Below are 20052 nucleotides of genomic sequence, written 5' to 3' on the forward strand. Positions count from 1 at the left end.
GTAGTCACTTGCTTTTTGAATGATTATACCAAAGAACGTTAACTGTATAGTACATTTCACAGGATCCCATTTTTTTGTAATATTTTAAGAATACCAAGTAAAGTAACTGGAGGAATATGCCCAAGTTAACAGTGGCCATCTCTGAGGAATGGGATTATAAAGCATTTTTTCTTTGTACTAAGTATTTGTGTACTTATAGTTTTATAATGACCATGTATTTAAAAAATCAATCAAAAAAATTACACATCTAACACTAGTTACTATGCGTGTTCATATACATGTGCAGGTGAACACAAATACCAAATGATTGACGGTGGTTACCTCTGGAAGGGTATGTGCCTTGGGTGTGTTGATAGATGCTCAAGTGCTATAGCTGGCCCTCCCTGTCTGTGGTGCCACATCCATGGAGTCACCCGACCATCGATCGCGCGGTACTATAAGACGTATTTGTTGACCGAAGTCCACATGTAAGTGGACCTGTGCAGCTCAAACCTGTGCTCAAGGGTCAACTGGAGTACGTAGTCCTCGCGGTCAAAAAGTTATGAAAAACTTCACTGCCCAGCACTCCAATCCAACCCCTCCAGAGGGAGAACAAACTGCCCAGGTGGGAAGGAGGGTAAAACCTTCATCAGGACATGGGCAGTACTGTCCTCATCCCTCCCTGACCCCAGGACCCAGCCCAATACCCACCCAGGTGATCCAAACACACTCAAAGAGGAGCCAAGGGGCCTCATTGTAACACTCATTTTTATATAAATATCCGCAAGTCATGTTACAGAATAAGCCCCACCGGGGAAAAAAAGTCAACGTTATGTTTTTGTTAAATCAACCCCTGCCTTCTAGGTTGGGCCCCAGCCTGGGGGCACTGCTGCTTTGGGAAGGCTGGGGCTGCTGCCAAGAGGCTGCTGAAGAAGCTGCCTATGTGGCCCACCCCCAGGCCGACCCCCTTCTTTGGTGTGTGGTACATGGTGACCTTCTCTGGCCCCTACTCAGCCTGAGGCAGGGTTCTGGGGGACAGGGTTCTGGAGAGCAGGGCCCAGGAATCCTGGGGGCACTTGGAATAGAGTGGGTGGGGGGGAACCAAGCCACTAAGAGGTGGAGTATGAAGCTTAGAGGTTGCGCCTTTGGGGAGGGGGGGCACAGAGGTAACAGGAGCAGGTGGGGGAACCCGGGCTGTCAGTCAAGCATGAAGCATCTGCCCTTCTTTCTGGCCTAGGTACCCAGGTCCCTTCCCCTGTTGGTCCCCGTATTCCCAGGAATAACCCCTGGGTTCCTGCCTGTCCCCTCCCAGCTCTTCCCCCTTCAATTCCCCCTCCCCCCACAGAGAGGCCAGAGGCTAGGAACACAGCACCAGTCTTAGGATTTAATTAACCAGGAAGGGGGATTATTGGGAGGGGCACCCCTGTAAAAATGTACAAAAGGTCTGGGGGGCTATGTGGAAGGGGAGATAAATATGTACACGGAACCCCCCTTCCTTTAGCCCCTCCTCCCCCAGCCCTGAGAGGGCATGAGGACTTGGGTGGTAGGTGACGAGGAGGGGGGCACTTTGGCCTCTGGCTTAGTGAGCCCTTGGCGAGGCGGGCCAAGGGCCTAGGGGCCCTCAGAAGGGGCGATGGTGCACCTCAGGAGATCATGAGATGTGACCTCTGAAATGACCCCCACTCTCAAGTACACACACACACACACACACACACTCTCTCTCACAGACACACACACACACACATACCTCTCTAGAGGCTTGTGACCTCTGCCCTCCCAGTGACCCCAAGGTCCAACTGATGCGTGATCTCATGGGGGTTGGGACTTCTGCTCCCAGATTCCATGACCTCAGAGGTGGCTGGTGAGGTCAAGATCTCTGCCCTCCAGCCCTGGCTCGAAAACCTCAGCTCTAGAACCATGTCAGAAGAAAGGGGGGATGGAGCTATGCCCCTGCCCCTCCCCTTCCCTCACCTGTCAGCCCGGGCTGGGCCAGGGGCCCGAGGAGGGGAACTGGGCCGGGGGGCGGGCACAAGCGGAGGTGGTGCCCCCAAAAGGGCTCCTGGTGGGGTCTTGCTGAGAAGGTGAGGGGTTCCTGGGGCCGCAGTCGGTGGTGGCGGCGGAGCCAAGCGGCTGTAGAGGAGGGGATGGGCAGGCTCCAGACCATAGAGGCGGGCGGCGGCCACGGCCCCAGGTCCAGTCAGCTCCTCGCCCGCCTCGTAGAAGCGGGGCGGCCTAGCGAGGCGAGGGGGCCCAGCCAACCAGGTTGGCTCCAGGAAGCCAGCACAGCGCTCTGGAGGACTAGGGCCCAGAAATGGGGGTGGCCGGGGCCTCTCAAACAGCAGGTGAAGGCCTTGGGGCCCGGTGGTGGCAGCGGCGGCGGCGGCAGCGGCGGCAGCAGCAGCGGCAGCGGCGGCGGCGGCAGCCTCTTCCTTTCGCTCCTCCTTTACCCGCACTGACTCCTTGGTGGGCCGGGCTCCTTCCTCACCAGCCCGGGCCTTGGGAGTAGCAGGAGAAACTCGGAGCTGGGGCCGGGAAAAGGGGAGGTCCCTGGGGGAGGTGAGGAAGGAGAGGATGAAGGAGCTTAGATGGATGGTGGGCAGCAGGCTGAGGGCTGGGCAGGTGGGGAGCACGTGAAGCCACACCTGTCCTTCTCCTCCTTGGTGAGAGAGGGCTCCCTCCGCTCCACCGGCCGCTCCTTGTCTGAGCCCGGGGTCCGGGCGGCCTCAGGGGGCCGGACCCAGGCAGGAAAGGCCAGAGGACTGCGGTGCAGGCGGCCCCATGGGTCTGGGGGGGAGGCGAAGGCTGGTGGGGCCCCTGGACTTTCTTTCTGGGCAAAGACGGCGCCGGAGTCTAGACAGAGGACAGAGCAAAAGACAATGGGAGCCAGGGGTGGTAGGGCCCACTCAGGCACCCTCCTGGCCCCCTGCCTGAGCACAGCAACCCACCGCCCTAGTCCCCACCCCACCCCTCCCCATCCCCTCCAGCACTCACTGAATGTGGGGCTGCCCAGGCCTCCAAAGGCCCCGTTGGAGAGGGCAGCCAAGGAGGCGAAGCTTGTGGGACGCCCAAAGGGATCTGTGGGAGAAAGGGGGGACGGTCAGAGCATTGGGCGGCCGGCTCCGAGCAGGCATCATGGACTGGCAAAGAGGCTGGTCAGCAAGCAGGCCCTGGAAAGGTACTGAGGTTTAATGTGCAATGTGTTGTTTAACAGCATAAGTTCCATGAGGGAGGTGGGATCATTCCCATTTAAGGAAGATCAAACAGGCTCAGAGAGGTGAAGTGACTTGCCCATCAATGGTCATCTAACCTGCGAGCGGTACCCCTAATCCAGGCCTCTGACTCCAAGGTCAGGCTCTTACCCCACATTCCCCTATACCCGCCACCCAGGCCAACTCAACAGCCAGCCACTCCCCTGAAGAACCTCTGCTAGCTGCCTCCCACCCACATGCAACTGAACCCTGACTGTGTGTGTATGTTACATGGCCGTGAGAACACCTAACCTGCCAGCTGGGGAAATCTCACAATTGCCTCTTCTAGAACACCTTTCCCTGGGCCAGCCGGCTCAATTCTTCCTTGTTCATCCAAACTAGGATAAACCTCTCCAAGAAGCTGGCGGAGACCACTGGGAGCCAGGGACCATGCTGCACAGCCTTCCTCCACACGCCTCTCCCCACTACTCCTGGCTATTTCAGACAGTGACTGAGCTGGGCAATGACTCTGCCCTTCGTTATCCCATTTTACAGACTGTAAGATCAAGGCTCAGAGCAGGGAGAGTAACTTGCTTGAGGTCACAAAGCAAGTGGACCCAGGTCTACCCTCCATTCCAGCTGCCTCTCAGGTTTAATTTCAATCCCCCGCTTAACACCTCCAAGAAGTCAGGGTCAAGGCCTGGGTTGCCCAACATGCCCTTGGCTCTTACCAATGTGGGTGCTGGGACTCAGAAAGGGTCCATGGGCCCCGGGAGCTGCCGTGAAAGGGTTGGCTGCAGCATGGACGGCACCTGGGGCAGAGAGGCGGATGAGGCTGAGTGTGTGCAAGGTGGGCCTTGGGCTACAGGTGGGCACCCTCAGGCCCAGAGAGGGCTGGCCAGACTCACCAGTCGCAGTGAAGAGGGAGGCGGCCGGGTGGGAGAGCTCCTGCCCAGGGGGCAGGGCCCCATAGGGCCCCGGAAGGCAGGGCAGGAGGTCGTTCCGAAAGTCAAGCTTGTGGGAGTCGCCCTGCATGGGACAGGGAGAGGGGCAGTGAGTGAGGAGGCAGGTGTGGTCCCGCTCTTGCTCTTCCACCCTGAGGCCCCCTCCGAGAGCTGGCTGGTGCCAAGGGAGGGCGAGGGTGGGTCTCTGCCTCTCTCCAAACCTTCTCTGACCACCCCCCAGTTAGCTAGAGAACCTAGTACTGACTGTGGAATTGCTCAGGCAGTGACCAAGGATAGGAGAGGACATTTCTGGCCAAGATTCTGCCAAGCTCCACTGAAGGTAGACACCCAGAGCTCAGGCAGGCCCGCTCTCCCCAGCCCTCTGGCCCCAGTACCTTCATCTTTTCCTGGTGTCTCAGGATCATGTAAGCCACGCGCACGTGCATGGCACACCACTTCCCTGGTTTCTGCCGCCCCAGAAGGATGACCAAAGGGAAAGGGAAGGAAAGAACGTTCACTCATCACCCACTCCAGACCTGGCCCTGGGCCCAGCATCGCCATACAACATCCCCACTTGTCAACCCCTACAAGTGAAGGGTTAGGACTAGGTTCATTTCACAGCCTAGGAAACTGAGGCTCAGAGAGAGAAACAGTCTTGCCCAAGGTCCCACGGCCTGCTATGTGTGAACCCGGGCCTGCGGTTTGCAAGCCTTTCGTTTCCTGCTGTTCCATCTGGCTGCCTCCATGTCTTGGGCTTCTGGCTTATTCCCAAGCAAAACCCACCCCTCAGACAAACACGCTGACACCAGCCCCCAGCCTCATGCAGCCTGAGGTCCTCACCAAACTCACCCTCAAAGGTGGCCGGAAATGGTCAGGGATCTGGGAAGGGCAAAGCAGAGATTGGCGGCAGTTCAAACCTGTTTACTGACCTGGGCACCTCATCTCCATAGTCCCCAGTACCCCACCCACCCAAGCACCTCTCGTGTGGTACCCTCAAACCTTTCCTTTTCCCCGCTTCTCCAACTCCAGGCATCTCCCTTCCAGTACCAAGTTACTGAACCTGGCCCCAAGGAGGTGCCCTGCCTGGAAGGCTGTAGAATGGGTTAGTGGGCAGCAGGTTTCTCAAAGAGTAGCTCTCTGACTGACAACTTCATGTATAATGAGCAACTGCTTAAGATTTCTTTAGAAAAATACCTTTACAATTGTTAAAACAAGCTGGAAAACCTCTGGACTAGTCTCTTTAGGAACTATATCCTATGCTTTTCACCATGTTCCCAGAGCCCTGGGCTTTAAGGCTGTTGCCCATGTCTCGTCACAAAGGGGCAGCTTATCTTTTCGTTAAGAACAGAACTTCCTAGTGTGATGTCATTTGGAAAAATAGAATGCTGTGACTTAAAAAAACCTGAAAACTCTTATAAAAATTACTGTCCTATAATCTTATTTCTGGGGCAACTTCACAAAATTCCTATCCCTCATGCCTGAGAAACTCTTCACTGACAGAAATTCCCTCTCCTCAGATTCTCAGGGATACCCCTGATCACATATTAAAAAGAGGGATCAGGGGGTCACTCTCAAGTCAACACTGCTCTCCCTCAACAGATCTTCGAGCTCCCTGAGGACCTGCCTTGACCCCCCTCACCTGTGTCCCCTTTTGGGGAAGCCCGCTCGGCACTGGCCCCAGTCGTGGTGGCAGCTCGGGGTTCGTGCTCTGAGAAAGGGGAGTGGAGGGATCAGTCAGAGGAGCTGATGCCAGGCATAAAAGGGGGCTAGAATCAAGCTGGGGGCTGGGACTGGGAGGGAGTATGGCTTTGAAAAAACCTGGATCCACAGGGTGAGGGCAGGAGGAGGGGCGTGGTTTGGGGCAATTAGAAGGTACATGGTTCTGGGGGTGTCTGGGTTTGTAAGGGGTGGGAGGTGGTGGTGGTGTCTGGGTTGGGAGCTCACCTTGGGCTGGAAGGCCCCCTGCAGGGAGCCAAAGGAGACAGCCGGCGGGAGGCCCGGAGGGAGGCCGGGCACTGCGGGAGGGAAGGCCGTGTACGGCTGTGGAGAGAAGGGGACTAGTCCAACTGGGGGTGGAGGTGGAGCCCAGGGCGGGTCTGCTCACTGGTCCTCTGGCCTCCACCCTAGACCCCCCACCCTCCCCCAGGCTCAAGGCTCTTGCTTTGGAAGCTGAAGACTGGACCCCCACAGTCAGGGCCACACACACTGATATATCAATGCCCACGCACCACACACACACACTCACATTATGCCGGAAAAGGCCTTCCATCTTTCCTGGATATTTCTCAAACTAGGGAAGAGAAGGGAAGAGTAAGCTGCCAGCCAAGAACCCAGGGCTTTCCCCTGGAAGCCACACCCTCCCCCCAGGTCTCTGAGTCTCATCACTGGCCCAATGAGGAGCTCACCATGTGGGGGCCGTGGGGTGGCAGCAGGCCCGGGGGGTAAGGGGTGAAGTGCTGGTGGGTGTGCTGGTGGGTGTGCTGGTGCTGGTGGTTGTGCTGGTGGAACTGGAAGGCCAGGGGCCGGGCCGAGCCCCCTGCCCCCACCACCTCGGGGCCACCCTGGGCATTCAGGTAGCGAGAGTTCAGGTCCTGGCCGATCAGGTCCTGCTCTGTGGGAGGGGAGGGGGAGAAGGCTTTAACATCTGTAGCCACCATGGCAGCCTCCTAGGGCCCGGGTGACTGGCCTTCCCTTCTGGCCTTGGGCCACTCCCTCCTCAAGCCCTGCTGCCTGCTAAGGTCCAGATGCCCCGAAGTCAAATGGGCCCAAGCCCAGAGCCATGGCCCCTCGCCCCCCGGCCAGGATCCCAAACTCACCAGAAAGGGCGTTAGCGGCTGAGGCCCCAGGGTGCCCTGGCACCTGCAGCAGGGGTGGGGGTGGGGGCAGGGTGGGGCCAGGGGAGAACAAGGAGGGGTGGTGGGGTGGTGGGGGGGGCCGAAGCCCAGGAGGGGGGAAGCTGTGGGTGGATAAAGGCAGGGGCAGTGAGGGCGTCGGGGGCCGGTGGGTGAGCTGCGCGGACGAGGAGGAGGCAGATGAGGAGGAAGAGGACGAAGAGGATGATGAGGGGGGAGGTTGAGCCACGGGAGGGGCCGGGGCCTTGGGGGGCGGCCGTGAAGAGCTGGGGAGAGAAGTGGGGAGATGAGTGAGGGGCTGGGAGGTGCCAGCTCTGACGGGAGGGGGTCAGAAGCCTGGGAAATACCTTGACCCTGGTTCTCCAACATGGAAGGTGGTAGAACCTGGCCCCCAGGACCCCTACCCCTCACCCAGGGAACCCATCCTCAGACGGAGGTACCTCCCACACCCAACAAACCCCCCTCCTCCTGTCTCTTCTTCCACACAGCTGCTTCTGACGCCTCTGGTCTTTCCCTTTTCTGACTCAATCACAGCACAAAACATCATTCACTTTGACGCTTAATTACAACAGGCCACCTGGGTTCCCACCCGAAGCCAGTGGAAGCAGCGCTGCGCTGGACTGGTGTAGGAGTCAGGAGGCCTGAATTCTAGGCCCATCTTGCCATCAACACCCTGGGTGACCTTGAGCAAGTCACTGCCTCTCTCTGAGCCTTAGTTTTCTCAATAAGGGGAAAAATGATGATAACAACAAAAATTGCATCAATCCTTGAAGTGTCATTAACTCTTACCCTTTACTGAGCACTTACTGTATGCCAAGTGCTGTCATCTGCTTTACATGCTAATCCAAGTCTCCAACATTCCACATCACCTTCCCAACTGCTGCCGCATCCCTGGGACCCCTTGTATCTTTTACTTCTTTAAACTTAACTCAGTTTCTTTTCCACTTGGCCTCACCAAACAGCAATGTGTAAAATTAAGGGGCTGAGGTACTACTTGTATTTTTTTTTTAAACACATCAAAACTGAAAAAATTTTACTCACATACCATCTAAAATTCCCTCGCACACCACTAACAAAAGTGTGTACACACTTTGGGAAACACTGCATTAACTCATAATTAATCCTCACAACAGCTTTACAATGAAGGTACTATTATTATTTCACTTTACAAAAAGAAAAAATTGAGGCTCAGAGAGGTTAAGTGACTTGTCAAAAATCACACAGCCATTAAGCGGCAGAGTAAGAATTTGAATCCAGGTTTGAATAACACCAAAGTCAGCACTCTTAGACATTATGTCAGCATTTCCCAAAGTATGTTCCAAACAACACTATTCCTAAGAGATGTGCCTTACAAAAAAAAAAAAAACTTGGGGAATAAAATTGGGAAACGGCACAAACTGGATTCCTCTGCAAGTCAACGTATAAAGGGTTCTGAGAAGTCCTGTAGTAATCTCTTTAAATTTGTTCCACAGTATCTCTCAAACTTTTTAGCCCCCAAATCCCTTTTCAAGTGATATCCCATAGGAACCAACCCATGTCCCCAGACACAGAATGCAGGGGTTGGCAGCAAAATGACTAGGCCTTTCCAGACCTGGCCAGACCTCCCGATCACTCACCTGCCAGTGCTGAGGTCCAGGCTGCTGCCATAGGGGGAAGTGCGGAGGCCAAAAGGCGAAACCCGAAGCTGCAGCTGGGGCTGGGGTGGGGGTGGCAGACTGGGGGCGGCCGGCAGGGGTGCAGGGGGTGAGACAGGAGGCCGAGGGGCTGGTGGAGGCGGTGGTTCCTTCGGGGGGAAAGGCACTAGCAGCGGGTCGGGCCCTGGGGGCTGTTCCTGGCTCCGCTCCAGGCCCGACACTTTAGGGACCACGGAGAGTTTTGCTTCACAGTTCCCATTGAAGGCGCCATGGGGGCCCGAGGCTGTGAGGGCAGGACGGCAAACATATTCAGTTAAGGACCATGCTTACCCAATTTCCCTCCCGTATCTCCAACCCCAGCCCTTGGGACCAACCTTTGCTGGTTGAGACAGTAAAGGACGGGTCGAGGTCATCATCGGAGACCTGGGGAAGGATAGGGACACAGTCAGGTTCTGGTCAGGTCAGGCCTTCACCCAGGAAGGCCAACAGCCTCTGGAGTTGGCTAGGCACTGGTAGTGGGGACAAGTCTATTCCATCAGCTTAGCTGAAATCCACTCAAGACTGTGGGCTCTAGGAGGCCCAATGCTTGGGGAAAAGGGTAGAGCAACTAAGCCTGCGCATTTGATAGGCCAGGAAGATTGAATTGAGGCAGTACTGAAGTAACCGAGAAACAGGTAAATCAAGGCAAAAATGTCAGATATCACTAACTGCTGGCCCAGACTGTCTACCAGGCTTATAGATCTATTTGGTCCGTAAATGTCACCAAAAGTTTTAAACTAACTGCGAATACTTAGAAATCTGGAGATTCTTCATAAAAACTCAGACTCAGGTTCTCTTGACAATAGGCTCCCAGTCTCCCACTTGTGCCCCGATCAGATGGACAAAGACTATTTGCTTCACTACAGAAGTCCCTGTCCAGTCAACTTTTTAAACTACAGCAAGACATACATCAGAGAATACACGTTTAGTTAGTGACAGGAGAAGAACATCAACTGCTAGGACACACTTTGAAAGCTAGCACATCAGCCCTAAAAGCAAAATGAAACACACCTTTATAGCTTACGTTCTTACACTGTGTACAATAGTTTAGTGTCCTCACTGCCACGACTATTGTCTACAGACTGTAATCTATAGGAGCAGACCAATAACCAGCAGGAAGAACCAACTGGGTTCCATAGCCACCCTGGGTTTCCATGGAGAACCACTGGTATCTCCAAGTGCTTTGGAAAGGATAGCATAGCAAGGCATAGGCCTTTGATTCTTTGGTCAATTGGCTCCAATTACCAAATAAAACTTGTCATTTACTTTCTCAATCCCCCCCACCCCCCAACCTGCCTACCTGTCCCATGCATCCTCCCCAAACATCCATTTCTGGCTCGACTTAACTCCCTTTCCCCACTTAAGGGAAGACTCTGTCTGCTGTACAAGGAGACCTTTAAGGCACAGTTCATTTTATGAGCTGTAATACTGCCCACCCAACAAGCTCTAGCCCCACTCACCCTCTCGTCCAGATCACTTTCTGCATCACACTGGGGAGAAGGAAAGACAGAGGTGTCAAAACAGGGAAGAGAAGGGGGGCCCAAGGTCAAGGGGTGTTTCAGACAGGGAGTGAACGGGGAGGGGCCCATACAGGTGGAGAGCACTTACTATGTATCCAGCTTCCAGAGAATGACGGGAGGAGGCCTGAGAAAGACCAGAGTCCAGAGGTAAGGGAGGCTGGCTGGCGAGGCCTTTGGATAAAGTCTAAGCTCCCTGGCAAGGCACTGAAGGCCCCTCATGATCTATTCTCAGTCTCCTTCTATTCCCCACCCAGTTCCCAATGCTCTGGCAACTTTTCAAATCTACCAGATTCTCACATCTCTGCGCTTTTGCCCAAAACAACTTAGCCCTATTTCTCTTCTCAGCAACTTATGACTATCCTTCAAGGCCTGACTAAGACATCCCAGGGGGCTTTCCCTAACCACAACCCTCCTCCCATCCCCCAGGCAGAATGAGTGGCTTCCTCATGTGGGTTTCTGCAGCATCTCTCCCAGATCTCTACCTTCTGGTGCCTCTCAAGTTTTGGTCTAGGTGTTTGCTCAAAGATTCTTTCCTACTAGACTGACACTGACTTGAAAAGGGGTGCAGAGACCATATCTAATTTACGATTCAACTACGTCCTTTTGATACATCTCTGAATTATCAATATGTTCAAGGCAGACCCAGTATCAGCCCAAAGCAGGAAAGTCTGACTGTGGACATGTCTTTATCAGTCCGGGATGGGGCAGTGGGCGCTCAAATATGCTCTGCCTCTCTCTTTGACCTGAGAGACTGGGGTCACTTCACCATGGGTAGCAGCACTGCTGATGGAAAATGGGTCTATGTGAAGAACATTCGGCTCAGAATTTTAAAGGACAGGGATCTGGGACAAGCTCACCTCTTTCCTCCTCCTCTTATTGGGCCATTTTCGGGCCCGATCCCCAGAGGGCCGGCCAGGCTCTCGATCAGAGCTGTCCCCTGGTTCCCCAGTTGCCCCACTGGAGCCCCCCCTCTTCCGCTTCCCAGAATGCTTCAGCCGATGCTCCAGTCGCTCTGGGGGCTGAAGAGACGCATCCTTCTGTGGAGGAGGAGGTGGGACTAAAGTACATACATGGTGGAGAAAGGAAAGCTCCCCACCTCTCTAGGGGTGACCAAGTTACCAAAGTGGCTCTCGGGCCCGGTAACCTGGTTGGTCCCTGGAGACTAGCTCTACCTCCTCCCACCCCAGGGTGGGGCAGAGGCCTGGCCAGAGGAGCCGGTTGCTCTGGTTTGGGGTGCCAGCATTCCCCCCTCAACTCCACCCACTCCAGGCACCGTACCCTTCTCTCGGGCCCTCTGAAGCCCCCCAAAGGTCCCCGGCCCCAACAGGCCCCACCTGCAAGGCCTCGAGGCTGGCGAAGCTGGCGATAGCGAAGCCATCGATCAAGTCCTCCTCTTCTTCTTCCTCCTCCTCAGGCTCTTCCTCGGCCTCCCCATCGTCTGCGCCCCCCTCCTCCTCCTCCTCCTCTTCCTCCCCGCGGCTGCCCGAGCCAGCAGGCCGCTTTCGAGCTCGGGGTCGCGGGGGCCGAGGCCTGGGACGCGGCCGCCGCCGTCTCGGGCCTCCGGGCCGCTCTCCAGACGAAGCTGACGACCACGGCCTGGCCGGCGGCGGCGGCGACGACGAGGACGAGGAGCCGCGCGGGGCGGCCAACAGGGCCCGGGGCGCGTCGCCGCCGGGACCTCGGCGGCGCCGCTGCTCCCGGTCTCGGTCTCGGCGCGAGCAGCGCCGCCGCCGCCGCTCCCCCTCAGCGGCCCAGCCCGGGCCCGGGGCCGCGGCCGCTGCCGTCTCCATGGCGACCGCCCTCAGCGCCGCATCCGGAGGCGGCGGGCCCCGGAGCGGCCTGTCCGCAGGCCCGGGGTCGCAGGCGCGGCGCTGGCGGCTGCACAGGGACGAGAGGGCCACGGCTTTCCCTTTAAAACAGGATCTGCTCGCCCCGAGCGTGCCCCAAGGCCAAGGCCCAGGGAGCCGGCGCCGCCCCCGGGGCGACAAGCCCGAGAGCCCCCCCTGTGGGGCCGGCGGGGCCGAGACAGCGAAAACGGGGCGGCCGTCCCTTTAAGGCAAGGCCTTAAGTTGTCCAGTCTCTGACTCCTTTAAGACGACCCGACGGTGTCCGACCGGCCTAGTTCGGTGGCTGCCCCCTACCAGGGGTCGAGACAAGTCTCCCCGAAGAAGAGGAAGGGCCACCCCTTTAAAAGGGGCCGAAAGCTCGCCCCGAAACGTCGACCTCCCCTTTAAAAGTGCCTCAAGTCCTCCGGCTAAAAGAGGCCACCCCTTTAAGGAGTCCCAGGTTCTCCAAACAGCAGGCCGCCCCTTTAAGGGCTCGGGAGTTAGTTTCTAGTCCTCCACAAACGGCCACTTCCCCTTTAAGTTGAATTTAAAGGACTTCTTGCTTTGAGAAGTGGCGATGAGAATCCTCTGCTCGCTCCAGTTCTCCCAACAGCACAGTTCTCAATTTGTCAGCGTCTGTTCGGCGGCTTCCCCTTTAAAGGCTGGCGTTGTAGTCCGCCGAGATAGGTGGCCACCCCTTTAAGGAGATTTAAAGGGGCCTCTTCCAGGCCCAGCTCTTCCAGCCTCCGCCTCCGGTCGCCATGAAAGGCGCGAGGTGGGGGGCGGGGCCGAGGGGCCAGCCCTCCAAAGCCCCGGATGTGAGGCAACGGTGACGGGTAGAGCTTGTCTGTCTGCCGACATAAAATTCTCTTCCTTCTTTCCTCCGTCTCTGTCTGACGTTCGCCTTAAAGAATCCGGAACGGCAGCTGGGCAGCTGGGGAGCTCCAGCTCACCCTCCTGTCGTCTCCTTTGGAGTCTTGGGCCTCTTCACCGCCAGGACTTCCCTGCCCCTCCTCCCTCTTCCTCCTCAGCCTACGCCTCCTTCCTCTCTCTGTCTCCTCCCACTTTTCGCCCCCTTCCCCTCACCCCCCTACAGGCTTAGCCGTTGATAGGCTGAGAAGTGTACGTCAAGTCGAAGGGGCGGAGTCAAACGCGGGAGGGAGGGAGTAATATGTAACCGCCCTCAAATCTTGGATTTGGTATACGTCAGATTAGCTCCGCCCCTCATCAAGTCTTGTGACTCAACTGGTTAGAAGTAGGCGCTTGGGGCGGTCCTCCAGATGACCCCGCCTCTTCCTGCTCTTCGTTTATTGGCTACTCTCCTGACGGCGTCTAGCCGAGGATCTGGATCTATAGTGCGAGTCGTTGGGGACAGTTGGCCGCTGGGTGGCGCGCGGCCGCGGAAGGACACTGTACACTGCCAGTTATGTGTTCTCTCCCTTTCTGCCGCTTGGCTTAGTCCACAGGCTGTCTGGCTTCTCGCGCACGCGCGTGATGCTACAACCATCAGGCTGGCCGCTCAGCGGGATCCCCCGCCGTGCCGGGTGGTTAGAGCACGCGGTTTGAGCGCCAGTCGAGCGTAAAGGAAGCTTTCGCGTCCAGTTATTGCTCGGTGCAGGAGTGCGGGCCTGGGGTCTGCGTGCTAACAAGATAAAAACAGTTTGCATTGTGTGCCAGACACTTTCTCACATAGGAACTCATTTGACAGAAATCTCTTAGGAAGGTACTACCATCAGCCCCATTTTACAGGAGAGGGGAATTGATAAACTTTCAGTTTCCTAAGCAGGATTTACTCAGGAAGCTTAGCTCCAGTCTGTGCTCCTGGCCACTATTCTACCTTTAAGTTACGAAAGATGTAGTGTGCCGCTTGTGTTCTCTGGTTCCCTGGGTTTCCCTTTTAATGTGAACATTATGACAGCTTGCTTTTTCATGTATAAAATGGGTATAATTCTTTAGGGCTATTTGTAGGTCAAGTACCTATGACAGGTTGTTGTAGGTGTTTACTTATAGCTGATTATTATTAGTTCTTGAATCCAACAACAGATTCTTGGCCTGTGTGTTAGAAGGAACTCAGGGCTATCTAGAACAGGGCTTTAGTCCACTCTAGGACTTTCAGCCTCTTCCTTTTTTTTTTTTTTTTTTTGCTGTGCCACGCAGTGTGCAGGCTCTTAGTCCTCCAACCAGGAATGGAACCTGCAGCCCCTGCAATGGAAACATGGAATGCTAACCCCTAGACCACCAGGGCATTCCCTCAGTCCCTGACCAGGGTCCAGAGTCACAATATCTTCTGGAGCAGATTCAGAAGTATCCCTCTGCATAGGAAAATTCTCAATCCAAGAAGGTATCTCCAATGACCATTCCTCTACCCCATTCCCTATATCCCACTTCATGGTCTTTCCTGGTACCACCCTCATTTCCCAGTTTTACAGGCCAAAGTAGAAACATCAGCCAGTACTGGCAGTGAATCTCAAACTCTGCTAGAGACATACAGAAGAATCAGAAACATATCGAAAACTTTACTAGAAATATAGAGAAAAAATTATAACTGCCTCAGAGACTTCCCCCCACCCCCTCAGGACGCATGGACAGACAAATGGAGCTTCTAAGTCCGATGGGGCTGATCTTGATCCCCTTCCTCCTCCTCCTCCAGGAGTGAGGCGTCCAGCTCCTGGAGTCGCTGCTGCAGCAGGGGTTCTACATCTGGGCTGGGGGCCAGACTGGGAGGAAGGGTCCTGCCAGCTGTAGCCCGGGCCCCTCGAGATGGCCGCCGGGATCGAGGAAGACTGCTGTCCCGAAATTCTACAGTCCGCCGGAGCTTCCTTGAGCTGGTGAAAATCAGAGTCCCATTGCGCTCCCGGGGTTCCTCAAAGATGGTCTCAAAGGTCCTGGACCAGGCAGGGAGGAGTCCAGGTTACCAGCATGCCCCCTGATTCCAGTTTTCCCTCTGTCACCCCTAAGCCTTCAAAGTTTCTCACCTCCTGGTTGTGGGTGACTGGTAATTCTTGTTGGTGTAAATTTCTTCCAAGCTGAACTCCTTCTTGTTCAACCTACGAGCCAAGAGCAGACGTCACTGAGAAACCTGGGGCTAGTGGGCCTGGAGAAGGGATAAATAAGGCCTGGTCTATATTTCAGTTTCTTGGATCTGTCAGGAGCCAGGAGTGCTGCCTGAGGCAGACAGATGGTTCTATATGCAAACCACGTCCAGAACAAATGGAGTCCTCCAAGCTTGACTGAGAGGAAGCAGAGCCACACTCAGGGGACCTGAGCCTACACCTGCTTCAGATCCATGCACGACAAGCTTCTCACCTGACTGGCCGAGGCAGCCCCATTGGTGTGAGGTTTATTTGAGAACGGGCCGGTGTCCTGCGTATTCTGAATCGAGAAACCTTCCCGATGGTCTGCAGAGATGGGGCAGAGGGTAAAAAGTGCAGCGTGGACTCAGGCTCCCACTTGTCTCCTCCCCGTTCACCTGTACCCCTACCTTGGTCTCGGAATCTGGAAGCACCTGGTCTTCTGGGGCCCTTGGCTCCTTTCTCTTGGTTGAGCTCAACCTGTAGAGAAGGTCAAGGCTCAGAGCCAAACAGCATTCCCAGCTGCCTCCCCCTCTCCTGCCCACTGGATACTAGGGTAGGAGGCTGGGCCCCCTCCTGTGGCCAGAGCTTTAAGGAGGGTTTATCAAGAGCACTACCTGGGTTCTGCAGGTTCAGAGAAGGAAGAGGTGGATGCAGTAGACGAACAAGATGTGACGAGGGGAGGAGAGGCTCCCACTCCTCCAAGAGGGAAGACCTCTTTCCGGAGACAGGGCCGAGGGGGTGGTGGGGCTTTGGCCATCTCTCCACCACCCACCGTGTGCCGCCGAGGCCGTGGCCGGCTTGAGGGGGCTGGAACAGGGGGCCAGCTGCAGGGATCTGGGCCAGGGGGCCCCAGGTCAGGGCAGGAGTGGCTTCGGCCCAGAGAGGGCTTAGTGAGAGTTGCTGAGGGGTTCTGGTCTTGGGCCCGCCATTGGCGGATAGGGGGCCGGGGACTGACTGTCACAGTGCCCTCAGAAGCCCCGGGCTGCCCGGCCTCTGAGATGGCAATCTTCAACTCCAACTTCATGGGGGGTGATGGGGGTGGGGGCCGCGGGGCTTTGTTGGGTGTGAGGAAGATGTCAGCAAAGCTCTCCAGCTTGGAGCGGACGGAATGGAAGAGGGGGGCCAAGCCCCAGGGACTGAGGCGGGGGCGTAAAAGGCTGGACGGCGGTGGGGTCGATGGGGGCTCCAGAACAGGATCTGGGGCTGAGGAAAGGAGAGGGTCAGGTGCATATTCTGACCTGTCTAAGCCCCACTTAGGAACCTTAGTCCCTCCCCCAAACACTAACCTTTGCCCACTGAGGAATAAGCCCAGCCCTAAAATACCAAGGCTTAAATTCAGAAGTTCAGACGTCTCTGAACTCTAAACTCCATCTTCACACACCAAGCTCCACCCTGAGAGGGAGTTAAGCCCCATCCCCACCTCTGCATCTGACACTTCTAAGCTCAGCTAGAATTTTCCAGAACCCTCCTTCTCATCCATCTGAGTCCTTACCTGGTGGTGGGCTCGCCAGAGGGTTTGCAGACAGGGCAGATGGACGGGATGGGGCTGGCAGGTCCCTGGACGGAGGCTTTGGCTGGTGAACCATCACCTTGGGCTCAGCTCTGGGGTGAAGGCGCAAGTTAAAGGCAGAGGAACCTTTCACATTCAGATCCCACCTGAGCCAGGACCTCCCCTGTCCCTTAATGCTTCTGAAGGTGCTGCAAGGAAGCACTGGACATGTAAAGTCTGATGCCCCTAGCTTTGGCTGCCTGGATAAGAGCTGCCACCTACACGTCTTCATAATCCCTTCCCAGCCCTCTCACCTTCTCGCTGGGATGATGAAGTTGGGAGCCTCATCAGCAAAGCCCTGGATATAAACAGGGGGTGTTTATGGGGAGGCAGGGAAGCCCCCTGTGGCCTCCGTAGCTCCCCTATCCCAACTCTGTCAGTCTCCAGATGCCTGCCTGGGTTCATGCTAAAGACTTTTTCATATAGGTCTTTGTTCAGGCAATGTCTTCCAATCTAAAATGCCATCCTCCTTTCTCTGAGCAAAATCCACCCCAGACATAGTCCTCCCACAACTTTCTTCTATGCCCAGTGACATGCCTGCCCCCAACTGAACCCCTGACATCTTTCCCTGAAGTTCCCATACCTCAGCTCGGGGTCTGGAGCTGGCAATGTCCTGCAGCATCACCACCAGGGTGGGCTGGTGCACCTGGTCCACCTTTTGTGAAGGCCCCTCGTCTGGGCCAGGTGTTGTCCTTGATTGCCGCCTTGGGGTGGAAGGGGGCCGACGGATACGGCTCAAGGGCTCTCGACATAGGTGCAATGGGTCGGGAGGCCTAGAGAGGGAACGGGAAGATGAGTGGGGCTCAGCTGTGTTCCCAGCTCCTCCCCCCCATTCTGCCATTCTCACCTGGCTTGTGGGGACCACATGGCCTGCCGGGGTGGTGAGGCAGGCGGCTGGCTGCGAACAGAATCCCGATGGTTGCTGTGGTGTCGTGGGGTGGAACTCTCTTCTTGGGGCTCCAGGGGGACCTCAGAGAGGAGGAGATGTCAAGAGGAAGGTGACAGAATGAAGCTGGACCAAAAAGGGCCTCCCTATGCCTAACAGTGCCCTATGCCATCAAGATGACAGAAATAGTGGCTAGAATTCATTTGCAATCCCCAAAGAAGAGGTCAGTTATGGCCCGAGCTACTTGGTATGGGGCCTGGGTAATGTCACCCAGGCTATTTGCATAAATGAAAAGGACAGGGTGACCTGGAGTGAGTCATTGCCTAGTTGGGGCCTCAGTTTTTCTAATCTGTGCAATGGAGCCAAAGACCTCAGCCTGCTTCCCAAGGATTGCCTAGAAATTGGGCTGGGAAGAAAGCAGGGGAGTTTCTCACACTTAAGAATTGTGGGGATGTGGTTTTGGCACCAGAGACCTGCCCAATTCCAGGTTGGAGTAAGTGAAAGCCAAGCAAAAAAAAAAAAAAAAAAAGCATTAGGGAGACTGACTGATGAGTGTGAGAATGAGGTGTTTGGACCTCAGTGATCTTCACTTGACCTAGTTTGACTTTCCTACTGAGGGGACCTGATGAAGAAGGGGGCCTCTCAGTTCAAGAGGCTCACCATGCGGGCAGCCATGACATCTTCCAGGACCACGGCCAGGACCCGCCGAGAGGCTTTTTCCAAGGGCGAAGGGGCCCCGAGAGGCTGCAGTTTCGGCCGTTTTGGGCTCTTGGCTCCCCATAATGCTCCAGCATGGGGTTGGCGGCACAGACGCTGCCGGCCAGGCGTGCTGAAGGATGAGAAAAGCAGAGGACGGTCGCCTAAGCCTGTTGTTGGCCCTGTGGTTTCCCCGGTACGGCCACCAGGCTCCCCGTTTCCCGGGCTCAAGACAGGCGGGCGGGGTGCGCTCTCACCTGGAGTCCCCGGGCAAGTCCATGGGGGAAGCGGCGGCTCCGGGGAGTCCCTGGGGGATCCCAGGTTCCAGCCTGGGGTAGGAGGGGAGCGGGGGAGCGGGGAGTGAGGGCCAGCCCCTCCCGTGGGGCTCCACCCTTCATGGTCCGCCCGCGGCTCCCGGTAGCCCACGGTTCGGAGCCCTGGGGCGCGTAAGGGCGCCCTCGCCTGGCTACCGGGAACGGGTGTCTCCCCTCTGCCGCCGCGGCGATCCGCGATCACCCTGTCTGAGCCGCGAGAATCTGAGTTGCAGCGGTCCCAGTTCTCCCACGGCCGAGCTTCCTGGGGCCTTTGTCCCTGCAGATTCCGCCCTGAGATCCCCGGGATCAGCTGGGATCCCAGTCCTCGGAGGCTCAGTTTCCGCCGGATCTCTTCACGGGGAGTGGCTGAGCACTCCGAAGCAATACTCGCACAAGCCGGCGGCCCTCCCTCCCACCTGATCCCCTAGACTGGATCCCCGCGGACACAATGCTCCAGCGCGGTTCCTCCAAACAGACGCCGCGCGAGTATCCTCCTCTCCCTGTGAGCTTCGGCTCCGTAAAGCTACACTCAGACAGAGGCGGCCCGAGCTTGAGCATCACGAACTCAGTCCGGATCCCCGGGGATCCACTGTCAAGCAGTTACCCCTTCACTCCAATCCCGGGAGGTCCCGCCCACAGACCCCCTCCCTCCGCCCTCCCCTGATCCCCGCCCAGTGCTCTCCCCAGCCCGGGTCCAGATGGCTCAAAAGTTTCTTTCCCTCCCTCCTCCCGCCCTCTCTCCAGCCGCTCGGTGCCCTCCCCCGCACGCCGCTCACCGCCGCCTCCCGCAGATCCCGGGTCTTCGACGGCTCCCACCTCCGGCTCCTTTAAAACTAGTCTTACCCAGCACTGCCCAACCGCCGAGGGCCTTCTTCTCGGAGCCTTTGGGCACCGCCCAATCGCCGGTCCTGGTCTTCCGGGGTGGTGAGAAACTAACTGAAGCCGCCTGGCGGCCATCATGCCTAGGGGTAAGAAGCCAATTGGGCGGTGCCGCCATTATAGTTGAACCCAGATTGTGCTGTCCTCGATTAACTTAAAGTGGACCGCACGGCGTCTTCTTTTCTGGCCGGCGAGTGGCCGAAGTCTAGGGCAAGTTTCTAGAGCTACTGAGACAACTCTGGTGAAGCTAGACTACCGCCACGTTTTTTAAGGGCATCTTCCGGTTCTTTCGTTCTTAGACCAATAAACGTGAAGTGAGTGCTAACGATATGTGAAAGTTTCCTAGAGAGGCCCCATTGAGTCGGTTTCCAGTTCCATTCTAGGTTCCTGAATCACGTTACCAGGTTGCCAGGGAAAAGTTTGGCAGGAGGTGGTCGGGGCCAGAGATTAGCGCTGGTGCCGACTCAAGCTTCTTTGCTCGCACGGTGTCCTGGAGAGCCTGGGCTGAGTCAAAGTGAGGAGGAGGCTGGGGCGTTCACTTCACCCGACTGTTATGTACCTCTTCCTACAGGAGAGGTTTCTATAGAGGACGGGTTCCCACGAGCACTCTGAAGAGGAGCCTGGCTGATGGGGTGTGTAAATAATCCTTAGCAGTAAGGGATCAGGGATCCT

At 56.5% G+C, this 20052-nt stretch overlaps 2 protein-coding genes across 4 annotated transcripts; both read right to left on the reverse strand.

Moving 5' to 3' along the window:
- Window positions 1–729: 729 nt before the first annotated feature.
- On the reverse strand, window positions 730–13036 carry FBRS (fibrosin). The gene is made up of 18 exons (XM_027526828.1): window positions 11491–13036; window positions 11014–11193; window positions 10245–10280; window positions 10097–10126; window positions 8972–9020; window positions 8580–8880; window positions 6928–7229; window positions 6517–6722; window positions 6357–6401; window positions 6056–6151; window positions 5751–5819; window positions 4961–4990; window positions 4507–4578; window positions 4076–4196; window positions 3899–3979; window positions 2971–3054; window positions 2622–2829; window positions 730–2526 (listed from the first exon to the last, which is right to left on the reverse strand). The coding sequence occupies exons 1-18, from the start codon at window positions 11944–11946 to the stop codon at window positions 1947–1949; spliced, it is 2946 nt and encodes a 981-aa protein (XP_027382629.1). The 5' UTR covers window positions 11947–13036; the 3' UTR covers window positions 730–1946.
- Window positions 13037–14478: 1442 nt separating this feature from the next.
- PRR14 (proline rich 14) lies at window positions 14479–19691 on the reverse strand. Of its 3 annotated transcripts, none has more exons than XM_027527405.1 (12): window positions 19278–19679; window positions 18445–18516; window positions 18152–18320; window positions 17453–17574; window positions 17189–17378; window positions 16860–16903; window positions 16549–16658; window positions 15671–16259; window positions 15464–15533; window positions 15289–15380; window positions 14958–15029; window positions 14479–14867 (listed from the first exon to the last, which is right to left on the reverse strand). In XM_027527405.1, the coding sequence occupies exons 1-12, from the start codon at window positions 19496–19498 to the stop codon at window positions 14585–14587; spliced, it is 2034 nt and encodes a 677-aa protein (XP_027383206.1). In that variant the 5' UTR covers window positions 19499–19679; the 3' UTR covers window positions 14479–14584. The 3 variants fall into 3 exon arrangements, with proteins under 3 accessions (XP_027383206.1, XP_027383209.1, XP_027383208.1); XM_027527408.1 differs by lacking the exon at window positions 19278–19679 and adding an exon at window positions 18918–19129; XM_027527407.1 differs by lacking the exon at window positions 18445–18516 and having other exon boundaries at window positions 19278–19691.
- Window positions 19692–20052: the final 361 nt, after the last annotated feature.

This window comes from Bos indicus x Bos taurus, chromosome 25 (genome assembly GCF_003369695.1).
Source record: "Bos indicus x Bos taurus breed Angus x Brahman F1 hybrid chromosome 25, Bos_hybrid_MaternalHap_v2.0, whole genome shotgun sequence".
Classification (NCBI taxonomy): Eukaryota; Metazoa; Chordata; class Mammalia; order Artiodactyla; family Bovidae; genus Bos; species Bos indicus x Bos taurus.